At 38.9% G+C, this 25,867-nt stretch overlaps 1 protein-coding gene across 1 annotated transcript; it reads left to right on the top strand.

Annotated features, from left to right (window-relative positions):
* Positions 1–9,698: 9,698 nt before the first annotated feature.
* Positions 9,699–24,180, top strand: NOM1 (nucleolar protein with MIF4G domain 1; the record flags this gene model as incomplete). The annotated part of the gene is made up of 11 exons (XM_081996817.1): positions 9,699–10,523; positions 11,326–11,450; positions 12,405–12,600; positions 14,650–14,973; positions 15,490–15,600; positions 16,835–17,002; positions 17,622–17,743; positions 21,517–21,649; positions 22,011–22,142; positions 22,862–22,971; positions 24,003–24,180. The coding sequence occupies 11 exons, from the start codon at positions 9,699–9,701 to the stop codon at positions 24,178–24,180; spliced, it is 2,424 nt and encodes an 807-aa protein (XP_081852943.1).
* Positions 24,181–25,867: the final 1,687 nt, after the last annotated feature.

The following is a 25,867-nucleotide window of genomic DNA, read 5'->3' as shown; positions in this document are numbered from 1 at the left end:
CTCCAACAGGTCCATGTCTCTCCTGTGCTGAGGGCTCCAGAGCTGGACACAGTACTGCAGGTAGAAGTATATTTTCTGGTCATACCTTGAGTCATGGTAGGTTTGAGGGAACATCAGCTTTCCTGTCAAAGAGCTCTGAAGGGAGCCTCAAATTCCTTCTCTGTGGCCTAAAGAACGTTACAGAATAACTGAATCAAAAACTGTTTTGTCTGTTTGTGTTATAAAATTTATCACATAGTTTGGCACTTGTGAAGTCTGCAGACTGCAGCAGACACTGTACACCTCCAAGTTCCCTGCATCTAATTGATTTCTATACTACTGCAGGCTAATAATCTCCACAGAGCTTCTGAAAAATCCAAGTCAGGATTTCATTTTAGCACTTCGTAAACGTACCCGAGCAAGTACCTCTCCAGCTGTAGCGCTGATCTTGCCCATCTTTGTTCTTGTTCAATTTGTTCCCAGCACCCCTTCAGCAGTATTGACACAGCAATACATGGTCAGACAGACTAGGGGAAAATAACCTAGCAACAATTAAAAAAAAATAATCAGAATGAATTCTCTGAGCCAGTATTCTGTGTTCACATAGCGGAAGAAATGATGTAACTGAGCAGAGGGATCTACTCCAGACACCACTGTAACAGAGAGAAATGCTTGTGAGCTACACTGTATACTCGAAGCAATCACAAACATGTTCTTCTGCCTGGCCCACACCATTTTTAGTACTGACAGTAACAGAGAATGTGAGAAACTCTATTGTCCTTTCGCTCTGCACACGCACAATCCTCATGAAGGATTCAAGAAATAACTACAGACCATAATTTTCAGGTAGTTCTTCCTGCCTCATGTTATTGAATAAGAAATACTTATGCGCAGTGTCAGCGGGACAAGTTTATTTCATTTTTTGCGAGAATTTGTTTAAAGATTCACTCATATGATACATTTTAAAGTATACCTTTTCAAATCATTAAATTATCTATTGTATGCATACTTATACATAACGTGTGTCTGTGTACTTACATATCTATATGTGCATGTTCTTATTTTTATTTATATTTAATATTCTCTGAAATATAGACACCCTGCCATAGTATTAAAGTAAGCTGGTGCAGAAGACAGCATTGCATAGCGTCCTCTATAGAATTTCTTTACAAGATCTAAAATATACTAATTTGTATGCTGAGTTAATTTGAAATAAGGTACTGGTATTACCTTTTCTTTTTTACAAAATCACTGTCTATTGACTTTTCTGAAAATGGTATTTTTGCCTTTATAAAGAAGCAGCAGCTTATAGTATTCTTTCATATGAGTTCGTGTGAGTACATATACGAAAGAAAGAAAAATATAGTTTAATTACTGTTGGAGTGTCTCTTCAGTTTATCATTTTATTATGCAGTTTATATTTTATTTATTTAAGGAGAGCATTGAAGCCTGCGCCCCAAAAAAAATCTTTATTTTAACATGGAAGAAATATTTAAATGGCTTCTTGAATTAAATACAAGAACTAAAAAGTTTAAGTATTATATACTGAAAAAACATTATTTTATACAAATCTGAAATATACACAGACTAAAGCACTATCTTAGTTATCTTCCTCTGTTAGATGCATCACTGCATGCACAAAGCCATGTACCCCAAATCAATGTGTTCACTGAAGCTACACTCTGGGAAAAAAATGTGAGTTTTGACTGCATAGAAATATAATAATAGCTTCAGAGTGTGACCTATAGTTTTTACTGAAATAAATTAATGGATGGCATGCAGAATGCAGATGCCAACGTTAAACAGAGTTATAACAAAACATTAGTAAGCACTTTTAATGTAATTAAATTTTTTATGTATTGCAATTTTTAGTGTGTAATTATTTTTGAAGGAACTGGAGACTAATATGGGATCGCACCCTTATTCAACTTAGTTACTAAAGAATAAAATGCAACAATGTTTTAAAATTCTATTACAGAATAATAGTGTATTGTCCATCACGGATAGTGATGGCAAGATTTTTCTCATCTGATAATCACTCATAGTGATTACCTAATAAAAGGACAATCCTTGGTACTGTAAGAACCTATGGTCAGTCCAGAATGTAAGCAAGCATTGAAATGCACTATATAAAGCATCTCAGCTTGCAGGTGACCTTGAATCTCTGTTTCCTTATTGCTGGAGGTTGGGATTGTTCCATGGCTACTTTCCCAGTCTGCATCAAAGGGCTGCTGGTAACATCAATCATAAACACTGGTCTTTAAAATAATTTTTGATGTTGGCCTTGAACAGGTCTAATAATTTTGCTTAGGCACCTATGTTTCTACACAAAAACTAGAATCTAGGCTGACTTCTAATTTTTCATTCTTGTGAAATCCAGCCACAGGCTTTCTGTCAGCCGTCAAATATCTGGAATCACAATTAGGTAATATGTTAGATGCCCTGTGACACCCAATCATCTTTATTGTATAGAAGTTCACTTTCAGCTTAGAGTAGAATAAATTCCATTTGACTCAGAGGTCAGTATTTGGGAAGAAAAATTATATGTGTGGTTATTTGCATATTCAAATATGCAAATTGGATTAATCCAATTTGTGTTATTTGTCTCCTAATGAGAATGACCTTTTCTACTGATGGGAAAAAGCAATTGAACTTGGGCATGTGAAAGTTATGAAAGAATAAGAAGTTCCAAATCTCTAACAAAACAGGTCAACTGCTTGCTTTTGTGAATAAAAAAAACCCAACAAGGTCACATTGAACCCAGTCATATTTCTCAGTACTCTTTCTCCTTTAGGGACACCCAGGTTAGGTTCAGTATCTGAATTTTGCTGCTCAAGTATATCTCTAATAAGGCTTCTTGCCTAGCACCCTTCCTCTTCACCATCCTTTACAAAGAACATCTATACAGTTCTCCCACCACTAATGTGGCCCAGGTTAACACCATAACATCTTTATAATTATTTTACTTAACAAAACTCGAAGCTTCAAAATTCAAAGATTAAGCGACTTGCCCGAGGCTACAAAGAGGATGTTACTATGTCAGGATTGAAACTCAGTTGCATCTGGTCTTTGGTCCTGTGTTCAAACCCATTAGATCAAGCTTCTTTCAATGCTGAAATTGAAATGAAAAGAAATCGCTATCAATTTACAAAGCAGCATTAGGATCGCATAGCCTGTGTTGTTCTACTTCGGTGAATGCCAAAGAAGGAAACGAGTCCTGCATATAGCCAGCTCATCTGCAGACAGGTAACATCATCATTATTGCCACATATTACTATACATTTAATTATCCTCTCTACTGGGGAAAAAAAAAAAAAGTTAAAATTGTCAGTATGCTTCTTTTCCTTTCAAGCTTACTCTTTCATCTGCAGACCTCAAAACCAGGCAGTAGTATCACCACATAAGTAACAGGTCTTAGAACTGGAACCACTCACATACAGGACTCAGGATTAATTAAAGAGCTAGGACTTCAAACAAACATCTTGGCATGTCTTATAAGCAAGGGCACAGTTATTTAGTCTTGTTTCTTTTTCATTATGGTGCTGCAGAAGTCCCCCATCAGGGATCAGGACCCCATATTGTGAGGATTTATTTAAACATTTAATGAAAATATGGCACCTGCAGTTAAGAATTCACAACCGCTATTATAAGATGAAGAATAAAACTGTCTCTTCAGTTGATTTCTGTACTCATAATAGTCTAAATGATACTAACACATACCTCATTTTAAGTGTGTGTTTTCCCATGATTATGTACAGGAATGGACTGCAGTAAGCTTAACACTGCTACTCTGAAAGTGCATCCAGAGAAATGTGGGTTGTTCTAAAAATAGATCTCTTACCTTTGCCACCAGTAAGCAAGGAGGAAATTCCACTGAGAAAAAGAAAATTCAAGCTGTACAAAAGCAGCCAGCTCCCTGGGCATACACATACATAGCCAGTTGTTAATATTAGCTTACCTGGTAGTATGCTATTTTTTTGCAAAACTATTCAGAGGACCAAAAAAGACAAACCCTTTCATAATAAACAACGTCATTACACAAAAAGGGCTTTTGTAATTGTTCCTGTTTTCACCTGTGTTTCAAAACCTCTATCATACTGGGCACAGGTGCAAATGCTTACAGATTGGGCAACAGAAGGACCAGCTGTAGTTGTTAGAGTAATGAATTCTCCTTTAAAGCAGCATGGGAAATAACTATCCTACCAGCAGGCTGTCTTGAGACAGTAATTTTTGTAATCTGCTAATGGTGTAGTTTCATAACATATTTAGGGTGATCTTAGTCAGTATGGTTATGGAAAGTAGTTCTCTTCCCTTTCCCATTGCTAGCTACCTCTTTCTATAGCTGAATCAGAAAATTAATCCAGCACAACAGAAAAGCTTATTAGTTTTATTTGGATCAAGTCTTGGATTTGGTGGATTATGCCACAAGTCCCAGTGTTAACATGAAGAAAGATGAGGAAATGCATTACCTGGACATGTCCATGACAGACTGAGGTTGTCCCAAAGTAGCTGCAAAACCACAGTCTTGAAAGAGGGTGATTGCTTGAAAAGGATGTTAGCAGGTGTAGGAGTAGACTAGTTTCTTGTGTCAGATATGTGCCACACACAAGCTGTGTAAATGTCAGGTTATTCAGGTGCATATGGTTTTGTTTTGCTGCCTTGTCTTTTGCATACATGTCACCTAACTAGGTATCTACAATGCAGTTGCCTGCACCTAAGCCAGTTGTGCGAGGCTCTCTTTTAAACCAGTGGAGGTCTAGCAATCAGGTTAATGGAATCTAAGGCAGTGTCCATCTTGTCCTGAAGTAGAAGGCTAAAATGGATTAAATTATGTTTTTCTCTAAAAGTGATTATTTCTCTCCATTAGACAATAAAAAGAGAGCGGGGTGACTGGCTCTGGTGTAGATGTCTATCTAAACTGAGGAAGAACTCTATCGTGTCTGTTGGGGTTAAATCAGTATTGCTATCTCAAAGTACTTTGAGAGAATGGTCTTTAACTAGGGGTGTGATATGCACAGTCCACTGCTGCACTCTGCTTACAGTCAGGTAAGTAGAGCTCCTGAACATGAACTGTATATTACATTAATACTGTATTATAAACAGTAACATAATGTGTTATAGGAACTGAGATTCAGATGTAGAATGGCAACCAACATGTATAAATGGATATTATTGTTACAGTACAAGTTACCAGATCCAAAGTTTGCTGTCATCCTGGAAAGACCTCCAAATACTTTGTTGTATTGGCTCAGATACTGCATTTTTCCTGAGGCTTTGTTAAACATGCAAAATATGATATGTAAGACTTTTGTTAATAGCTACGAGCACCCCACTGAGCTAGGAAAAGCTGCTGGAAATTAATTGTCCCTGAAAACAATTACCTTACACCATGTATAAAAAAAACCCCAGTGTTAGCACCCCAGTGAACATTAACACTGCACATTACTACTGGTGCAATTGCTCCTATGTGAGTGGCACAATACTTACTTACTCTTGCCAGTGTTTTCACTTTTTATAGATAAATAAACAGGTAAAAGTTGATTTTAACAAAGTAACAGTAACTGTTAATTTTAGGGGATTTGTCTGTTGAATTCAAGCATTCACAGGTATTTATTCCAGAGTGTCACTCCTACTTCCAAGTATTCTTTTTTTAAAGTTGCCTTGATGGAATTAAAGACATAACTAATAAAAATAAAGACTGATCTTCAGGGAATAAAATTACAATTGGTATGTTTAAAGCTAAGCAATTAACAACACAGGAGAAAGAGCAGAGGGGAAAAAAATGTCCCTTGTTAAATATTTACCTTTTTTTGATGAAAACTACCTTATAAACTGCCTGATAATATAATACAAATGTTCCTTTGTATAAGGTCAGCATTCAGCATATAGTCAAGTCTCCCATAGAGACTTACATTTCTTGGCACAGAAACTTTGATTACATAAATTTCATATAGGAAATGCCAAGTGCCATAATGTGGGACTTTGATCAATGATGCTATCCTGATTTGTAATTGTTTTTTTTTAAACTGTGATGTGCACGAAGCACTAATTTAGAAGCTCATTTTAGTTGCAACCTACATCTTCCTTTTAATAACAAGAAAGTCATCTGATTACATTTTTTCAGTCATCCTTGTGTCACGCATTAGATAATCTCCTTATAGTTTAAAACTAAAAATACTAATGGATTGGGGAAATGGGTTTCTGCTTTCACCCAGCATATCTGTCTTTTTTATGATTGTCTTTTGGATCATTTATCTAAATAATAACCTTTAGTACCCACTCCTTCCTTCCAATGAACTAAAAGACATTAATGTTTAAAGTCAGTGAATATACATCTTCTCCCTACTCTAGTTTTGCCAACTGAGGTTAGCATTTTCAGCTGCTGCCTTTTTTGGGGAGGGATGGAGCTACACACATCCCCTTGCAGAGCTACTCATATGGTTACTTCTTAATTTGTCTCAATCGAAACAGCCTAAGTTAGCTTAAACTAACTGTAGATCTCTTCTAATGAGTATCACCAGTCAGGACTGACAGAAAGGGCATTGATCTCAGTGACTAAAACAAAGCAACCACATGAAAGCCTCAGCAAACAGCTTTCATTCAGCAAATCTGTTGGGGCAGCCCCAGAAAATAGGTGGTAATAAGCCCCCTCAAAGGAAGGTGCCATGGGTGGTAACTTCTTCAGCAAGCGATGGGGATGTATCTTTAAAGCACTAAGGAAATCACTTTCCTTACTTACCAATGCCTTCTGAAATAGATGGAACTGAAGCACATCTGAAGAGCCAACAACTTTGTACTGCCTTGAGATTTTGGAAAACATTTTCCAGAGAAAAATCTCTCCCAGCAGAGAGATTTCAGTTCTGCTGATCCCAGTGGCGACAGTATGACATGGGGGAAAACAATATCTCAAGTAGATGGATGCCATGCTGGAGACTCATAGCGGTCTTCAAGTAACTTGCACTGTTCTGAGGCTCTCACTGCTCAGAACAAATTCATTCTGGCATGAAGATTTCAGTCTGCATGTTCAAAAAAGGCTTTGGATGTAAAGCGATATTCTTACATGAATCAGGCTGTTTTCTCCATTGATAAGAACAAAGAACGACCGTATGAGTTCAGTCTAAAAGTCTTTCTGCTACTGCTTTGGTATTTCCTGTGGTGATAAATAGCGCAATATTCTCAGTAGTTGCAAATGACAAAGGAGCCAGAATCTACCTATGTATATTATGTAGTCACTAAATCACATTTTCGTGGCATGTGGGAAGTGACCAGGAGACAATAGCAGACAGACAGCTACAGAATTGCATTCCACTCATTTTGCTGAGGGGAAAAAAAAAAAAAAAATCCCTGAATATAACCTAATAGGAAGGGAAATCTGTTAACAAAGATTATCTCAGCAGGAAGCAAAAATTTACTGAAGCAACAATTCTATATGAACTTTCATTTCCAGTGGATCATGCCATTGTGTTCAGTTTAATTCTAAATGCGGAACCTGCCCTTGCAGCTTGTTCTCTGCTGTGGGATCACTGTCAAAACAAAGAGCAATTACAAAATGGTCCCTCAATTCAGAATTCCTATTTGGTAAGTGATGCCCATATGAACCAGAGATCTAAACATGAAATTTATAAAATGGAAACTGGCTTTCTCCCCTTTTCTGGTACTTAGGCAACACAGGAAAGTTGGAAGAGTAGTTGACAGGAGTTTCTAATTATACACATTTTAGATTTTAAGATTACTGTATTTACCAGCTACTTGAAGCCAAATTGGTAAAATGTAAAATAATAAACCACAATATTCTAGGATAGTATCTGGAATATTTGCTGTAAACTATTTCTTTAGATATGGCATCACTAGATTTGAATGCTGAATTAGTCTATTAAGCAGATTGATATTTCTTTCAATATTGCATTTTCTTGATGATCATGTTTTGTCTGAAATATTGCTTTAATTCTTAGAAAGTATTTTTACTTCAAACAAGTGATAATACTGTTTGTATATCCTTTTGCAAAAGTAGCATGCCCTTTTTCACCCAAATTTGGGATTATGGAACTCAGCAAAATACATGCTTTCCACATTTTGCTTTGTGACATGAAGTATTGAAGAACCAAATATTGACATTTCTCTCTTTGAAGATATGTGAAATTTCCCATTATTGAAAAGCTCTGTTGCCCTGAATGACAAATTACACAATGAGACAGAGGAAGATGCACATCTTGGAGTTTTAAAAGCATCTAATATTTTCTCAAATTATATTCAGCTGTATTTATCTAGCGTTCTGCCATGCTGCTGGATTACTGTTGTCAATAAATCTACAAATAGGATGCAAAATGCATGTGAGCTGTCTGTGCATAAATAAAAAGCAGCCCAGAAATAAATTATAGCATAATATATAGTTTAAAATGTAGCAAAAGGAATGTCTTGACAAATCAATGCAGCATATTTTGTCACTGAGGGTGAAAGATTCATTATGCATCAGCTTTGAAAAAGCCAGATTTCTGAAGCATGGGTCATCTAGGACATATGATGTAATGAGAGAATATGGAAACATGCATAGAAAGACAAAAATAATCTCCTGAATAATAAAGCTATATTAAGTTTTCAGGTCAAATATAAGTCCCATGCAGTACCTCAGTGTTCAAGAGAGGTCAGGAGTGCAACACCAAAGAACAAAATAATGAAGCCTGACTTCCTATGGATCTGGTCCCAACAGGAGATTCAAGACTGACCCTTTTTCTGAAACTGGGTCATGTGTGTTGGCTTTCAGTTGTGTTTTCTGGTGTCTGCTCAGGTCTAAGCTCAGCTTGTAGCACTTTGTTCAGCTGAGAAATTCTTCCCTCTACCAGCCACCTATTTTGATGAAACTTGGGGAAATTGAGTGTTTCAGGGAACTCCAGGCATCTGCCAGACATAACTGCAACTGGCATTAGATTTCAAAGTTGGTGGGAGGAGAGGACATAGACATAGGGCCAGACACACACAGCCAGCAGGTTGCATAAGCCTACAGTACAGCAAAGAGACTAAAAATAAGACCAAACAATGTATTTTCCAGCTGACATCAGCAAACTGCCACAGGACTTTTAATTCCCTCTGATCACATAAATGACAGACGAGTGGTCACCTGCTGCCCATGCCAGGCCAGGCAGAATGGGGAGGATCTCGTCCCTGTGGCAGGGGCCACCAGGCCCAGCAGCTGCATCACCTTGTCCTGCACGTGGATGGGAACACCCCAAGAGAAGTTAGTGCCGCACAGAGGCTATAGACGTGGATGTTGGCTCTGGCATGCTCAGGGGGAAGATGCCCGAGCTTGGCAGGGTTGCAAGGAGCTTAAAATGGGGGTCTGGGCAGGTGGGGGAGTGGCCAGGGGTGCTCAAGTCCCTCGTCTCCAGCAGCCTCGAGAGGCATTAGCAGGAGCCTCATGCCCAGTGGGTGTTAGGGCCTTGTAACCGCAGCCAGGGCTATGAGGGATGAGTTGTTCCAGTCCCTTATGCAACAAGAAGGACAAGCCTTACATTGTCTTAAATATATATTTTTTAAAAAAGAGGGAATGTTTACCAATTCAGCGGCTTTGGTACGTGTTTCAAGCGAGCTCCAGCCCGCTGGGGACCATCTCGTCAGAGCTGGGGCCGCCTGAGGGGCCGCCCTGTCGCCAACGCCCGGCAGGGGGCGCTGCTGCCCGAAATGGCGACCGCGCGGCGGAAGAGGAAGGCCAGCCCTTCTCCAAGATGGCGGCGCCCAGGTGCGGCGTGGCTGAGGGGAAGATGAAGCGGCCAGCGGCCGCCCGCGCTTGCCGCGGCGGGAAGCTGGACAGGCTGCGGCAGGCGGTGCAGACGTTCGTGCAGGCAGCAGGCGACCAGGCGCCGCTGTCCCTGCTGAAAGACTCGGAGAGGCAGCACCGCAGGAGCCGCCGGGAAGCGAGGAAGGAGAAGCGCAAGCTCAAGCGGAGCCGCCGGCGCCGCCGCCAGCGCGGGGAGCCGGTGGAGGCCCCCACCGCCGCCCCGGCCAAGCCGGCTCCTGCCAAGCCGGCTCCTGCCAAGCAGGCTGCTGCCAAGCAGGCTCCTGCCGCCCGCTCCAGACCGCCGGCCTCGCCCGCTATCGCCGTCGGAAAGCAGCGGCCGGGGCCGGCACCTACACCCCGGGCGGCCTCCCCGGCCGCCGCAACCGTCTCGGCGCGGAAGCGGGCCCTGCGGGAGGCCAACGAGGAGGAGGAGAAGGAGATCCGGCGACTGGAGCGGCGGCTGGGGCTCGGCAAGCGCCGCAAGAAGCAGGAGGGCGCCGCAGCGGAGAAGTTGCCTCAGAGCTTCCTGCGGGACGGGCTGGGCTACGTGCTGGGCGCCCTGGGCTCCCGCGCCGGCCTCAGCAGCCTGTGCGAGAGCAGCGACGAAGAGGAGGCCCCGCCGGGGCCGCGGGAGGAGGAGGAGGACGCCGCAGACCCTTCCGAGGAGGATGATGTGGAAGGGCAGTGGGAGAGTGAAAGCTCGTCCTCGTTCCCCGAGGATGGAGGGATGCCTGAGGCCAGCGAGCCCCCGGGCCAGGAGGAGGAGGAGGAGGTAGGGTGTTAGCCTCGGATAACACAAACGTGCTTCTCAAAGTACATGCCACAGCCTGAACATAAAGCAGAGTTTATATCACCTCTGTAAAGCACAGGTGTTTGCTGTCTAGTCAGGCCATGCAGAGTGTTGTTCTGGGTCAAAACAGCTTCAGAGGTCTGCCAGGTCCCAGAGACAGCTGTTAGACGTTGAGCACAGAGCTCCCGCAAGTCAGGATGCTGGCAGATGATACCCTAAAGCACAAGGCATGTGGCCTTGTCTCTATATACAAGATCAGCAAGTAAAAGGCACTACCCTGGCTTCAGAGGTTAAGAACATGATTAAGCACTTCTGCTAAGAGCAAAGAGAGTTTGTGTTAAAATCGTTATCAGTTGCAAACTGAAGTGTTACTTTTGGATCATCCCAGAGGTTCTGCCTGTGTTAGGTCTTGTAGCATGGGTGGAGGAGCGGAGGTCAAACAGGTCATTTAGCCCATGTGGCACTAACTTCAACTGTTAGTGCGTCTGCAGCTGATAAAACCTGGATAAAACCAAGACCTAAGATGTCAGGTTTTATTAACAATAACTTAAAGAAAATTTCATGTGAAGGGAAGAGGATTTTGCTGCCATCAAGCTGGTTATAAGCGGTAACTTGTTGCATGCTTCTTTATGAAGTTGTTCCTTTGGCATTGGTTATTAGGTGGTGAAATATATACTTAACTAAAAGTTTGGTATGTTAAACTTAAATAGAAATATATATTTGTGTTCAAATGTTTAAAATGCTAGTCTTACATGATATCTTATTTTATTGTTTTCCTGGTAAGAGTCATAATCACAGTGCTACGAAGTATGTTCCCCCTCAAGTAAGGAAAGCTCAGGAGACAGTAGATGACAAGAAAAGAGAAGAATTGGGAAGACTGAAGAAAATGGTGAATGGCCTCATTAATAGGTAGTGTAATAAGGAAAGTCATTAATCTTTCTGGTTTGATGCGACAGTGCTCATCATTCAAAGAAAAGTGGCAAGGATGTGACTTTTGTCTTCACAAACTGATTTTAAGTTGGCAATTGTGTCTGCTATCCTTAATAATAATTATCTTTATTGATATAAATTCTTCATCAAGTTGGTCATGATGGAAGTTCAAAAATCTAGAAAATAAATTTAAGATTGGGCTGAATTCCACACAGCAGTTGCCTGCAAATGCTAGGTATAATTCACTGTCAGTTGGAGTATGCCTATAAAAAAACCCCTTATGGTGTCAGTTATAGGCCCCCACAAAAAAGCATTATTTTCTTTTTTTAATTAAATAAAATTAAATTTCTCCCAACACTACAGCTGAGGAGGAGCAACACTTTATAGCTTAAAGTATTGAAGAACAGAAAAATTAATTAGCACTTTCATGTGTTTTAATTTTAAAGTATTTTTAAAATAAGAAATCTATTGGCATTTTATTTTATCTATGATATCTGTAAAATGCAGGCTACAGTATACAGTTTGTTCAGTGATTTAGAATTTTATATACCTGATATGTTAGAAAAGTATGAGACATTTACATACTTAATTTCTCCAAAGACTTTGATGTGCCTTAGTTAAAACTGCTAAGAACAAAGTCTGTTTTCTTAATAAGTCAGTACAGTAAGAACATTGATGGTGCTTTGTAAATACTGCTGCTAATCTGTTTTTACATGTAAATATTGAAAAAAACAGAATTAAACATATGTTGTATTTTTTTATTTTCATGAACACAGCAAAATACAAAAGGTCCCTTCCAGTCATCTTTTCAGTCTTTCTTCTTAAGCCAAGCTAGTTTCTCTAAAAAGAATAGGTTGCTTGTTGTGTAAATTGAAAATTGTGGAACTCTGTAAAGAGAAGAAAAAGTGAACATCGGATTTTGTTTCTCAATAGGTTGAGTGAACCAAATATGTCCTCCATTAGTGGACAGATGGAGGAGCTCTACATGGCCAACAGCAGAAAGGACATGAATGAAACTCTGACAGATACTCTCATGAATGCTTGTGTTACTGCAGTTGCCATGCCTGCAAGACTGATGATGGAGCATGTCCTTTTAGTCAGCATTCTTCATCATAATGTAGGAATTGAGGTAATTTTTGTGGTTGGGACTAATTTTGTTTAATAATACATATTGCAGAATGTTTTCCTTGATGTTTTGTTTGAATTGCTTTTTAATTTTTGATTGAGTGTCACTGAAGAGCATCTATAGTTGAATTTCGTCAGTATTTGTAGCTTTTTAGCTAGGTGTCCACAAGTGAAAGGGACCAAGTCTGTTGCTTTATCTGATGAATTTATTTCCTCCATGAGTTACCACTGGTCACTTATAAAACCATAATTTTTTTCATCAAAGTCTTTCTGCACTGATAAAACTGATTTTTTTAACCTTCAAGTTTTCTCCTCTTTAATTACATTAATCCATTTCTGTTCTCGTGGCTATATGAAGACATTGTTCTTGAACAAAGTGTATCCAAAGGAGGAAAGTGCTGCAGGTACAGAAATCCTTTTACATCAGTGGAAAAAGTCCTTTTTTAAGCCCAATTGTGCAAATCGTCAGTGGAGTTAACTAGGTATATGAATGACTCCAGAATATGAAAAAAACTTCAAAAAGCATGGCAAATTTTTTGGAGGGTTTTTTGTGTTTTTAAGCCTGAGGAATGATTGGGATAAATATTTCCTGCTTACTGTTAAGAAGAAGCTGAAACTACTGATGTCAAAGGGAAGATTTTAGCTCATTTCATTGAAATGTCTATCAGGAAACTGAGGTGTTTCAGCACCATGTTCCCATCAAGTTACATTTTCTTTCTACATCTCAATGCAAAAGATGTACTGATGCAAGTTTGTCCTATAGTCACCTGGATGCTGTCTCTGAAACCATATTAAATATCAGATGAATGCAATTAGAGCAGCTTTCTCCATGCAGCCTAGCCATTAAACTTTTTTTTTTTGTTCCTCTCAACTGTTTGAAAGGCAGTTCTGACTGCAAATATAACTTAATATTATATTACAGTGCTGTTTTAAGAAGAGAAACACAATCTTTTTAGAAATTGAAACTTTGCAAAATACCTAGTAATAGGTTTTAGATATAGGTATACTAATAGTTATTAGAAATATATAGATGATATCTAGACAGTTGTCTGTACTACTGACTGTTAAACAGCATCTTTGAATCTAAGACTATAGTATTAAAGTATACTATAAAGCCCCGTATTTTTTTCTGTAAAATAAATGTAGGATATGTTACATGGAAGTGTGATGGCACAGCTGCATTTAAGATTAGTCTGAGCCATGCAAAAGTTGGGATTGCAATAACTGTGTTTATACATTTGTGCAGTATGATCATTGGATAGTTACAAGCCTTGACCGTCTTAGGTTTTAATGCAAGTCAGTACTGCTGCTGGGACTTCTGGTTTTCATAAGAACAATCAGCAAATATTAGCACCGTAATAATGTGGGGGGTTGTTGTTTAGCAGTGATGTGTTCATTACCTGTGAATATTTTGGTATGCTTTCTAATTCCAGTCTTTAGCATTAGTTCTCTCTTAACAAATGTAGAGATTCCAAAATTTGTTTTCCCAACTGTACTTCTGACAAATGGCTAAGACTTATCCCCACTTCAAAATCAGCAGAAGCTTATGCTCAGCAACTGTGAAAACTTGGTATGTTGGGGGTTGTTTTACAATATTTTTTTTTAACCCTCCTGTTAAGGATTTTGTTCTGGAATGCTGCACTCTGATGCATTCGGTTTCTGACATGCAGCTTTTACTGGATGAATGACTAGCAGTAACAGCATGCTAGCCTGACAGCTGGGAAGATGCTAATATGGGTCCACAACCATTATGTAAATGAATTCTGATGTATGTGTACTGTAAGTTCATAACATTTGCTTTTCTTGCACAGACTTTAAAAGGCAACTGGATGGCATATATGAGGTGTAAATAACATATGCTTTAAGAAAATGTCACACCACTTAGATTTTGTGTATTTAAATGTAGAACAACCATACTGGTTGCGAGAAGCAACAGTATTTCTTTAAAATTAATAGCGGCAGTGCCCCAAAAATGAATATTTTACGGATGTCTGTAAAATCTACTTACAGTGGATTTTTTTCTTCCCCCCCACCCCCCCGGAACTATTGCCAGGTCGGTGCTCACTTTTTGGAAGCCGTGGTGAAGAAATTTGATGAACTCTGTAAAAGTGATGCTGAAGGGAAAGAATGTGAAAATCTGCTTGCCTTGATTGCTCATCTGTATAACTTCCATGTGGTTCATTCCCTGCTGATCTTTGATATTCTGAAAAAGCTTGTTAGCACTTTCACTGAAAAAGAGATTGAGTTGGTTTTGTTTCTTCTGAAAAATGTGGGCTTTTCCTTAAGAAAAGATGATGCATTGGCTTTGAAGGAACTGATCACTGAAGCCCAGAGGAAAGCAAATACAGCAGAGAAGAAACTCCAGGATCAGACTAGGGTATGTGTGTGCGTTTTAAAGGTTTTCTGTTCTTCTTCTTTTCAATAAGCACTTGGATACATGTGTTAATTTATCAAAATGTTTTGTGCTACACTCTATTTAGATTCTAAGTTACCATTAGTATTCAGTTGTTGCATTCAGCTATTTGCATTCTCCTTGTCTGTCTCCCTTAGTTCTTAGGACACAGGCACCAAAATTCTTGTTATGGGTGAGTCTGGGACTATTTTGTGTCTTATGCAATGGACAGTGGTTTTCTGTTTTTTTGATACTTTGTACACTTCAAAAAATGGTCACTGAGGCATGGTGTTTAGGAGATTAAGCTTTGAATTGAAGCTTGAACACAAATATAATATGAGTTAAAGTAAACATCCTTCTCTGTATCTGTAATCTAAATTCTGCTGTATATTGCCAGCTGAGCTGCTTATTCTCACAGCATAGTAATTTCAAAGTACACTCTCTACTTTATTAAATAAACTTAGAGTACATAGTCCACAGAAATATTTCTTTTCCCAATAGGTTCGTTTTATGCTAGAGACTATGTTGGCGCTAAGGAATAATGACATGCGTAAGATTCCTGGTTATGATCCTGAACCAGTTGAAAAACTCCGCAAACTGCAAAGAACGCTGGTGAGAACTTTCTTGACGTATGTAGTATAGCTATTCTTAAACCAGAGGTAATTATTTGTATTGTGTGTCAGCTTGATGGGCTATAGTGTTTTTTAATTCATCTAACAGTCTGAAACTCTTGTGGACAAAAATCACTTCTTAAATCATTAAGTATAATGTCCTGTGTCCAAGTGAAGTCAACAGTTAACCAGCCTTCTGCAGAACAGTTTGAGAAAGGACATAATACTTAGCCAAAGGCTTTGCCTCAAAGTCCTATGCTTGAAAAAGAGATTGTGGGATGTAATGATGGTGCAGAAGAAATGAGTCATCATGACAAGTTCTTTTTTCCATAGATTTTTAGATGCCCGCACCCACTCCTAACTGCACCAGAATTATTTTGGAAGTCTTAACACTTCTGAAAACCCATATGTGTTTTCTTTTTTTTTTTTTTTTTTTTTTTTGGCAGAGAGCAAGCAGTTTGTCTAGAACAAACCAGTATAAAATGCATGAAAGTAATTGTCTCTTTGGATTAATAACTAATTCATTTTCATGGGACTTGAATCTGGTTTTAGAGTCCATGTATCTCCAACCTGAAAACTACTCGTCTACAACACCCAGGGCATCTTAATTTTCAGGAATTTTCAAGTGCAGGATGTGCACATCAGTGATAATAGGCAGGCAAAAATAAGCTATGTAACCTAGTTCTGTAGAATTTCCTCTCTTAAATTTTCGCAGTCCTCTTAGTACGCTTCTAGGCTCTTTTGTTGAAAATTCTTATTTTGTTCAAAGGGTTTAAACTTGTTGTTGTTTGAATTGCACAAAACTTAGGGCAGTTTGTCATGTCATTTTATTTGATCAGAAGTGTTCAAAAGGAAAATCATGACCAGATTGTAAGATGCTGCAGCTGATTTTCAACATCAGCATCAAGTCTGAATTCTAATCAAGTTTTTCGATTAGAAGATGGCTACTTTTTAGTTGATTATCTCGCTTTTAAAATTAAAAAAAATCAAGAACTTCTAAATGTAGATACAGATTCTTGTATTTGAGAAACTAGAGCATATGGGAAACTTGTAAATTCTTTTCAGGTTGTTGACTGAAACTAAATGTTGGGGGGGAACATGTGAAGAACTTAATCTCTATAAAGTTATTTGTTTGGAGTATTTGTTTAAGTAATTTAAGTATTTGTTGTTTTATGGATTTTTAAAAAAAAAGCTTCAAATAAAAGCTTCTGCGGTTTTGTATTTTGTTATCCAAGGTTCACAGCAGTGGTTCTGGAAAAGAAACTCAGCTCCGTGTCTCCCTGGAATCTCTCCTCAGTGCTGATCAGGTTGGTCGCTGGTGGATCGTAGGGTCATCCTGGAGTGGAGCGCCAATGATCAATGATACAAATGGCAAGACTCAGCAAAAACTGCATATAGGAAAGGTAAATCCAAGCAGTGCTAGTTGTAAGTCTGAGTGTTTGTGATCATTTGAATATTCTTCAGATGAGTAAGTTCATTTCAGAGCCCACCAAAAAAATCTTTGTGGGCTCTTGTAAGACTAAGCTTTTCGACTGTAAATTCTGCATTTACGTTTTTCAAAATGTTGTACTCGTGTGCTTCATGAGAGCTGTTGCTACAAATATTACGGTATAGCTTGTGTTTTCTTACCCTGTGGAATAGCAAAAGTAAGTTATGTAAGTGGAAGAGGAGACTTGATTTAAAAGTGGATTTGCGAGTATGAATTCTAACAGGTAGTGTTGTCTGTCCGTGGGTGGCATGTATCTAAGCTGATTCTAAAAGTAGTGTGGTGAGATGGTCATGGTGACTTATATTAGAGAAGCACATCTTAAAAATAATTGGCATAATTAAAACACATTAAAATGTATTTCCCTAGTTGAAAAAGCTCCTGATGCCTATGCCTCTGGACAAAAGCTCAGGACTTCTGGATTGCTGCTTCATAGTTTACTGGAGATCTTCATTAATGGTCTTATTCAAGGCTGCACAGAAATAGCTTTCTTAAAGCAAGCATAAATAAAATAGCATTTAATTTTTTTTTCCCAGGTGAGTTCAAAGATAATGGAGCTTGCTCGTAAGCAGAGAATGAACACTGATATCAGGAGAAGTATTTTTTGCGTCTTGATGACAAGTGAAGATTTCCTGGATGCCTTTGAAAAGCTTCTCAGGTAAGTACAGACTACCACAGAAGACAGCCCAGAACTAAAAACATCATTAGCTGGGTTGGAAAGATGGTCTAGCCTTCAGAGCACTTAGTTGATAATATAATTAAAGAAGTGCATAGCTAGGGATCCACATAGGGTAAAAGGGTAGGAGAGGGACCAAAACCCTGGTGTAAGGACTAGTAGGGGGCAGGCAGAACTGACTGGCAGTCAGAGGAAAGGAGTAGTCCCTGTTATTGTCACTTATGTGACAACAGCACCTTTTGACTTAAGGAGCCTGTGTCTTTTTGCGCTGAAGATGTGTATCCTGTTCTAGCAGATGGAAGTCTGTTGGAGGCTTGCTTCCTTACAGGGGCAGACCAGAAGCCCCTGCAGAACATCTCAACAAAACCAGACATTGGTTTTGTCACCGGATTTCTGTACTACTGCCACTTCCTTTACTTCTTGCCACCTTGTTAAGCCATCTTGTAGGTCTCTGTCCATACTTGCATGACCTGGTAGTGTTCTAGCACCTCCGTTTCCCTCTTGCAGAATCTATTATGGATTTGCTCCAGGGTCACATTTCGTGTTAAGACCAGTTTCCTTACCACTTGGCAAACAGCTCTTTAGAAGACGATGTAATAAGGGAAAAGCTCAAACTAAGCTATTCTTTGTGTTTTGTCAGAATATTAATTGTAAGTCTGTAGTAACTGGGAGGGGAGAGATCAGGTCTGAACTTTTCTGTTGCAGCCTTGTAATTCAAGGGAATTGTCTTACCAGGATGGCATGCAATTAAATAATTTGCTAACCAAACCAAAACAGACTTTGTAATAAAGTCAACTAATATTTGATTAAATGCCACTTCTGTAAAACACGGCTTGGATTTAAGACTGGGATGGAGTCATTCCAATATCTTAATATGGCCTGTTCAATTAAAAGAAATTAGCTGCTGCAATTCGTGCCAAGACCTGGTAGCTCAATTTGCAGATTGATCCTTGACTCTCATCCATGCTACTTAAACTAGTATACAAATCTGTATACATACAGGCTTGGCAGAAAAACTGTCTGCAGATTGCCTGGTGTGTGTTGATGCTGATTTTTTTACAGCAAACTCAGAGGGAGGAATTCTCAAATCTGCCTGCATCTGGCAGAATATAATGGAAAGTATGAATTAACTTCAATGTGAACATGTGTTCCAGGGTGTATGGGAATTTATATTCATATGTTTGATGTCAGTCTCATGAGGAAGAGCATAAGAAATACATAAAGAAATATTTTAACTGTGCTTGTTGATTCATCTGCTGCTAGGTCTCTGGCAGAGTTGAGGTGTGGTTAAGTGGTAATCTAAACCATTTTAAATCCAGGCTGCTACACTTTTGCTTGTCTTTCTCCTCCTTACAGCAAAAGAAAGTAATTAATTTGAAGCCAGAACAGCTCCCTGAAGTGGCTCAGCTTGTAATTGCAGAAGTGTCAGTGTAAAGGGGAGGGTTGGGAACATCACTGGAGACAGAGGGGAGAGTGAGACTTGATCCATTTCATCAGCTGAAAGGCCACACCTCCTTCACAAACCACAGATTCACACAGGAGGGGGAATGAATGCTGCTTAAGTTTGATGGCAAGGCAATTTTTAAAGCATTTCATAGAGATGAAGAATTTGATAAAACTACATCTCACAAAAAATTGAAACTTGTGAAAGTCTTGGATATCCTATTGTAGTGTGATGTGTAATTCAGGATACTGAGTATGTGATTGTATCTACTAAAATAATATGAACTGACTTTTAAAAGGTGGGTTTGAGTGTTGCTGTTTTTGATCTAAAGGCAATGATAGTCTTGGGTTTCAGCTGGTGATAACTAACCTAGAGGCAGGCTTCTGCTGGTGATAACTAACCTATACTTCAGAGGCAAGCTATCCCATATACAGCAAGAGATTCTTAAAGTGATCAAGACATGCACATCCATAGGAATACTGTAATTCATGGAGGATTTAATAGGTGAGATGATTGCATATTCTTTATTGAAGATTATCAGGCTTATGAAATCTGTACAGATTTTTGATGAAGCTCAGCAGTGGAAGACAATCCTGACTCTTACATTTTTAAGATGTTTAGGAATGCTAGGTCTGAAAAGATAAAATACTGCTAGCTGTGAAGAAGTGAAGGTAAGAATAAAATTGAACATCGAAGTGCTGATTTACTTGGGTAAAACTGTCTGGCAACATAAATATTTCCTAAATAAGCAATTTGTGATAGATGCGATGATGAACAAGGAAAAGGAGAGTATGCCCAATTAGTGATTGCAATGTAACTTCACAAGTCATCTATTAAATGCATGTCTGGTGGCTGAAAACCTGTGTATTTTTTTTAAAAAAAACTTCTTTTGCTCTGTAATAAAATCACATAGAACTTGGCTGATGAAAGAGCAAGCAAATTATATCACAACACAGCACTTACAGTGCTGGTCTCTTTTGGAGAAGCAGACTTCTAACTTTTCATTGCTCATTAGCAGTCCGCCTAGAAATCATCCCAGATTTTCCTATTGTAAAACCTTACATTCTGGGGGTTTTTGGCTGAAAGACAATATTCTCTCTGTTAATCCCGGTGTGTGTCTGTGATCAAATGCAATGGCAGATGTCGGAAGGTGTATACAAACGAGGGATATTAGAATCAAGCAATGACAAACTACTTTACAGATGGTAAAGCAAGTTCCAGTGGAGTCAAAGTTAGTTAGAAAATACACTTGAGTTATATTAATGCCATATGAAACTTGAGCTTGAAGCAATGAAAAGAATTTTGTTTGACATTTTTCAGATTATAATACGAAGCATTTTTCATTTTAATTGGTTTTAATGCTGCCAAGCATTTGGCAGCCCTGGAAGCTAAATCATATTATTCACAGAACAGGTGCATTGTGAGTTAGTTACCATTCCCTGCCAAAGTGTCTCAGCCCTCTTTTAGACTGGTCAGCTGTTCAAGTGGGAAGGCTGTTCAGTCCTTGGCCTTTATGCTGAGGCAGCCAACATAAGTACTCATTGATACTGTTTTCTTCAGGCTTTTTTTTTTTTTAAGGTGGTTTGAAATCCCTGACTGCATCCTCTTAGGTTACTGCCAGAGTAATGATTTCGAGTATTATGTAGCGTGGAGTTGACCTAGAGATGAAGATACTCCTATCACCAAGTAGGAAAAACATCTTAAAATATTTTCTTATCCTTAGGAAGTACCACAGAAGTGAAGGGCCCTGGACATGTTTCCCTAAATAGGCTTATACTGATCCAAAGGCTGTTTTTTCTCCTATGACCGTAGGTACAAGTGTGAGAACCACAACTGGGTCCTACAGTTTTCATTTCACTATTTCACCTTTATATTGGTACACCATGCAGCAGCGCTTGCTGCAGTACTGCTGCTACATTCAAAGGCACAAGACTCCGTTGATGACAGGGCCCTCTCCTCTGTTTTTCTTCATTGAGAGGTACAAACATGGAGTAGGCTACCTCTCCTTCCCTGGGGGGTGATTATACTTCTGCCTGTTGAGGTTTTGCTTTTGCAGCCACTCCTTTAACACCGATAATAATGTAGAATTTCAATATTGCCATAGCAGGATGCTGATTTAGCCCACAGTCTTGAGGATGTGAGTCCATGCAGTGTTTTAAAGACTTTGTAAGAATTTTATGACAAGTAAAATTTGATGTGGTGTTTGGAGGGTTTTTTTAAAGTGTTACTCTCGGATGTTGACTGTAGCTCTTACTGTGTGGCAGCAATATTTTCCTCATTAAATGATTCTCATTCTCTTGCTAAATTTTAGGCTCGGACTGAAAGATCAGCAGGAGAGAGAAATTGTTCACGTAATCCTTTACTGCTGCCTACAGGAGAAGACCTATAACCCCTTCTACGCATTTTTGGCTAACAAGTTTTGTGAATACGAAAGGCGATTTCAGGTGAAGAGAAATCTGTTTCCACGTTGATTTCAGTGTCATTATTGTGGTTAGGAAGACAGTTATTAAATGCTTGAGAATGGATGCATGCCTGTTAAGATCTTGGTCCTGAGGAAAAATTCTGCCGGTATAGCTATGCATTCAGTAAGGCATACTCATGGTCAGAGCTGAATAGAAAATAAAATAACTACTGCAGAAGGTTTGCTTTCCTTCATGTTGTGCATTTTAAAAGAATTGAACTGTCTGATCAAGCATCCCTGTTAATTAACAGAGGGCTCACAAAAAATAGACGGTCCAAAGGTTTTGTTACTTTGTTACTCATTTAAACAGTCACTTGATTTGTAGGATTTTTTTTGACACCTAGGTGACGTTGCAGTTTAGTATTTGGGACAAAATCAGAGACTTAGAAAACCTGTCAGCTGCTGCCATCTCTAACTTGGTTTCACTGTTGGCTCACTTATTAAGGACAAAATCATTGCCACTTTCAGTTCTCAAGGTTGGTGTGTTTTCTTTTCAAAATACTTCTGTGTTTTCCTTGCATTTGCTAGTTTTATGGAAAATGTATTTTCTCTGTTACCTAGCTGGTACTTTAGCTGTTCATGGTCATAAGCCAAGACGTAACTTGTTTTAAAATTGCCAAATTAATCCTATTGATTACGGTAATGCTATCATTTGGGGAAGAGGGAGCCTGTGGTGACGCACGCATACAGAAAGTCTACAACTGTATATCTAGAGCAGTTGTAAGATTATTTTCTTTAGAATATCCAGAGTTGGAACTGAGGCCCCTTCATTAACAGGCTTTGCTGGTGGATTCTGTGCTGTGCTTTTCAGCTGATGTTGATTTCTATTAGACCAGAAAGAAATCTACTGAGCACTTGGATTTCAGAATGTGGAGTCCATAGAATTTTATTAACAGAATAATTGAAATGTGTTAAGCCATTATATGGAATGCCCTAGGTACTTCTAAGTATTTATCTGATTGAGAAATTACATCTAGTGTTCTGGTACTAGCAGACAGGTTATTCCTTAAAAAGTTCTCTGCTTTCCTTGTTGATTGGCTTTTGGAGGCAGCAGTCTCAGCTCGTTCTTCTGTGCTAAACTTAAGACTCAGGATATATGGGAGGTCAGTTGGTGTGCTAAAAGCTGTTCATTTAGAAGAGAATTCAGCTGTTTGAAATACTTGAATTAATCTAATTCTCCCTCTTTCTCTACTAGGTAATTGAATTCAGCGAACTAGATAAACCTAAAGTCCGTTTCTTGCGACAAGTATTAAGCATGCTGTTAATCAAAACAGATGCTGAGGAACTCACTGACATTTTTGTGAGGTAAGTGATCAGAGAGATCTCCAGAGAACCCTTGGTGAGTAGTAATTAAGAAGATAAGTTTCCTTATTGTGTATGGAATTATACAGTGCCTTTTCCAAAGATCAGCCATCCGTCACTTAAAAAGTAAGCTCTCCTGGGTGAGTCGGGGGAATTGGATCATTTGTGTGTTGGTACAGGCACAACTGTGAGAAGTGTTACACAAAATAAGGCTTTCAGATTTTCAATGTATCATTTTGGTCATAGGATTTTCATGAGCAGAGCTCTGTAATTACCTGCTCTCCTTATTGCTTTACCATCTTTGTGCTGTGGGATTCAGTCTAGCAGCAGTCTTTGCTAGAAGGTATCTTTAGTGTAAAAAGGAAGAATAAAGAAATAATAATGAGGGAAAGGTTTGGGGGTGTATTTTTTTGGTTTTAATCAACATTGTCTGGAATATCTTTATTTTTGTATATGGGACAGGGTGGCCTGGAAAGGCTGGAAAATCTCCATCCTTGGAGATGCTTAGGGCTTGAGTGGGTAAGGCTCTGAGCAACCTCACCAATCCGAGCAACTAACAACCAATCCTGGATGTTAGTCTGGCTTTAAACAGGACGTTGGACAAGATGGCCTGCCGACATCCTTTCTGACTTACATTACCCTGTGATTCCATGATTTTGTTGTATTAAACTTGCAATGTCATATAAAGTTAGAAAAAATTAGATGATGATGTTTCAACCATTATGCTGCAACACCAGGAGGCTCAAACACAGTGTTTCCCTCATTTTTTTTCTGTAATGTAATTGTTTACATAAAGCAAGTCTAAGGCTCCAATATTCCATTTCATTGTTGAGGATCAATTGTATGTTGAGTGTGTTTGGTCTGTTTGCCAAACCAATGTAGACTTGCTGGTAATTTGAAAGCCTCTTCAGAAAAGCTCCTTTTATAGGTTGGACTTTTTCCTACGTCTCTATTTGAAGAAGATAAAGAAAAAAATTAAGAAACTTATGAAACAGTAGAAGACTAAATACTGATTTTGATCTGTATCTTTACAGGATATCTGACAACCCCAAACTGGGAATGCTACGGGAAGGCTTGAAACTCTTCCTTACGCACTTCTTACTGAAAAATGTACAAGCCCAAAAAAGTGCTGAAGAAGCTAGCTTATTAAAAGAAAAAGTTGAACTAGCAACCAAGGCTTTGCAAGCAAAAGAATCCAAATTGAAGTTATAGTTCTGTTTTTCTAATAAAACATACAGAAAAGCTGAGTCTGCATGAAGATGCAAAGCTTTGTTAGTCTTCCAGACCCAAATAATTGAGAATGAGGAGAGGTGTGTTACTCTAAAGAATCTGTTTTTTGATGTAAACAGTTACTTTACCCAGTAGTTACAGGTTTAGTTGAAGGTGATACAAGGCCTTTCTGAGGAAAGGTAAAATGTACTTTTTGTTGTGTCCCTTTTTAGTATGAGTGCTTCGTGTTCTTGGTTAGTATCTGGAGAAGAGGATGAATTTCTCTTCTGTGATGGTCCCAGTCAGCAGTAGCGTTCTGCATTGCATATTCTAACCTTTCATTTAAAATAATAGCGTAACACTGACCACTGTTTGTTAAAGAAGCAGCCTTGACCAAAGGCTTTTAGTAACTAATCATTGTACTTGCCTGAAGAAGCAGGCCACTAGATGGCATAAGTACTGGTGAGTCATTTTGGAAGAAATCAACTTTTTTCTTAAAGTGTTGAAAGTTACCACTAATTCTGTGAATTGTTTACCTGACTGTGGATCAGGAAAAGATCTTCAGCTGGATTCAAAGCTGTAGTGAAATGACCTGAAGATCTGACTTTGCCCAATTATATTGGGTTTAGAGATCAGAGCATAGTTTTATTGCTCTTTTAGCATGTTTTTTGGAGCTTTAAAATTGGAGTTGCCTAATCACTTGTGTTAATCAGATTTTTCTAGGCATAAAGAATAATATCAGTATAGGTTTTTTAGTAAGAGAATACATTTCTTAAGAATTTGCTTGCATTTTCCATTCAGACTTAAAAAAAAAAAAATCATGTACATGTCTTTCTGTAACACTCGGTGTTAATGGTTTGTTTCTTTTGTCACCTGACCACTACGCATTAAACCACAATTCTTCTAAAGGCTTTGCTGTTTGTATTAGCTTTGCTCTAGCTGGCTTGCCAGGGAGGGAATGACATTAAATTGCAGGGGGAGAAGTGCTTTCTCATCTGCAACATACGCTGCCTCTGCATAATCTACCTGTGCTAGCACTGCCAGCCCTCTTTCTATAACCAGGTTTGCCCTCTGGTGTCCAATAGTCGACTCACTTATGGTGCCTCCTAATTGCATTTGATACCGGTTGATCTCATCAGCTGCTTTGGATCTTTCCCTGTTGGGAAAATTTACTCCCAGTAGGCATCCTCCAGGAAATTGTCAATTCTGCAAGCAAGAGAGGTGGACAAGAAATTTTTTTAATTTTTTTTTTTTTTTTTTAACAAAAGAGTTGAATGTAGAATACTCTGCTTGCTCAGTTGTATGAGTAATGTTTTCAGGCAGAGGAGTGCTGCTTCCCCCCACAGCCAGGGAGCAGTTATTCTCTTCTTTCCTCTGTTGGAGACGGCAAGTTGTAGGGAACAAGGTGGCCTGGGAGCAGAGACCCAGTTTCAAAATCTTAGGTTACACTAGCGTGGTAACATCTAACACAGAAGAGATTACTATCAAAAGAACAAGATGCTTTTTTTTCAGCTGCTATTGGCAGCTTTTAAGCATACAAAACTGGCCATTTCCCCTCAGATGCATCTTACATGCAAGAGGCAGAAGAGGAAAAAAATTTAGTTAAAATAGTTCTAAAATTCATACGAATTAACAAAAGTATGAGCAGCAGAAGAATTGACACTATTTTGATGGATACAAAAGTCACAAC

This window comes from Phaethon aethereus (assembly GCF_964289735.1).
Source record: "Phaethon aethereus genome assembly, chromosome: 2".
Taxonomy (NCBI): domain Eukaryota; kingdom Metazoa; phylum Chordata; class Aves; order Phaethontiformes; family Phaethontidae; genus Phaethon; species Phaethon aethereus.
The sequence above is the reverse complement of the archived record's forward strand: the minus strand, read 5'-3'. Positions and strand labels throughout refer to the sequence as shown.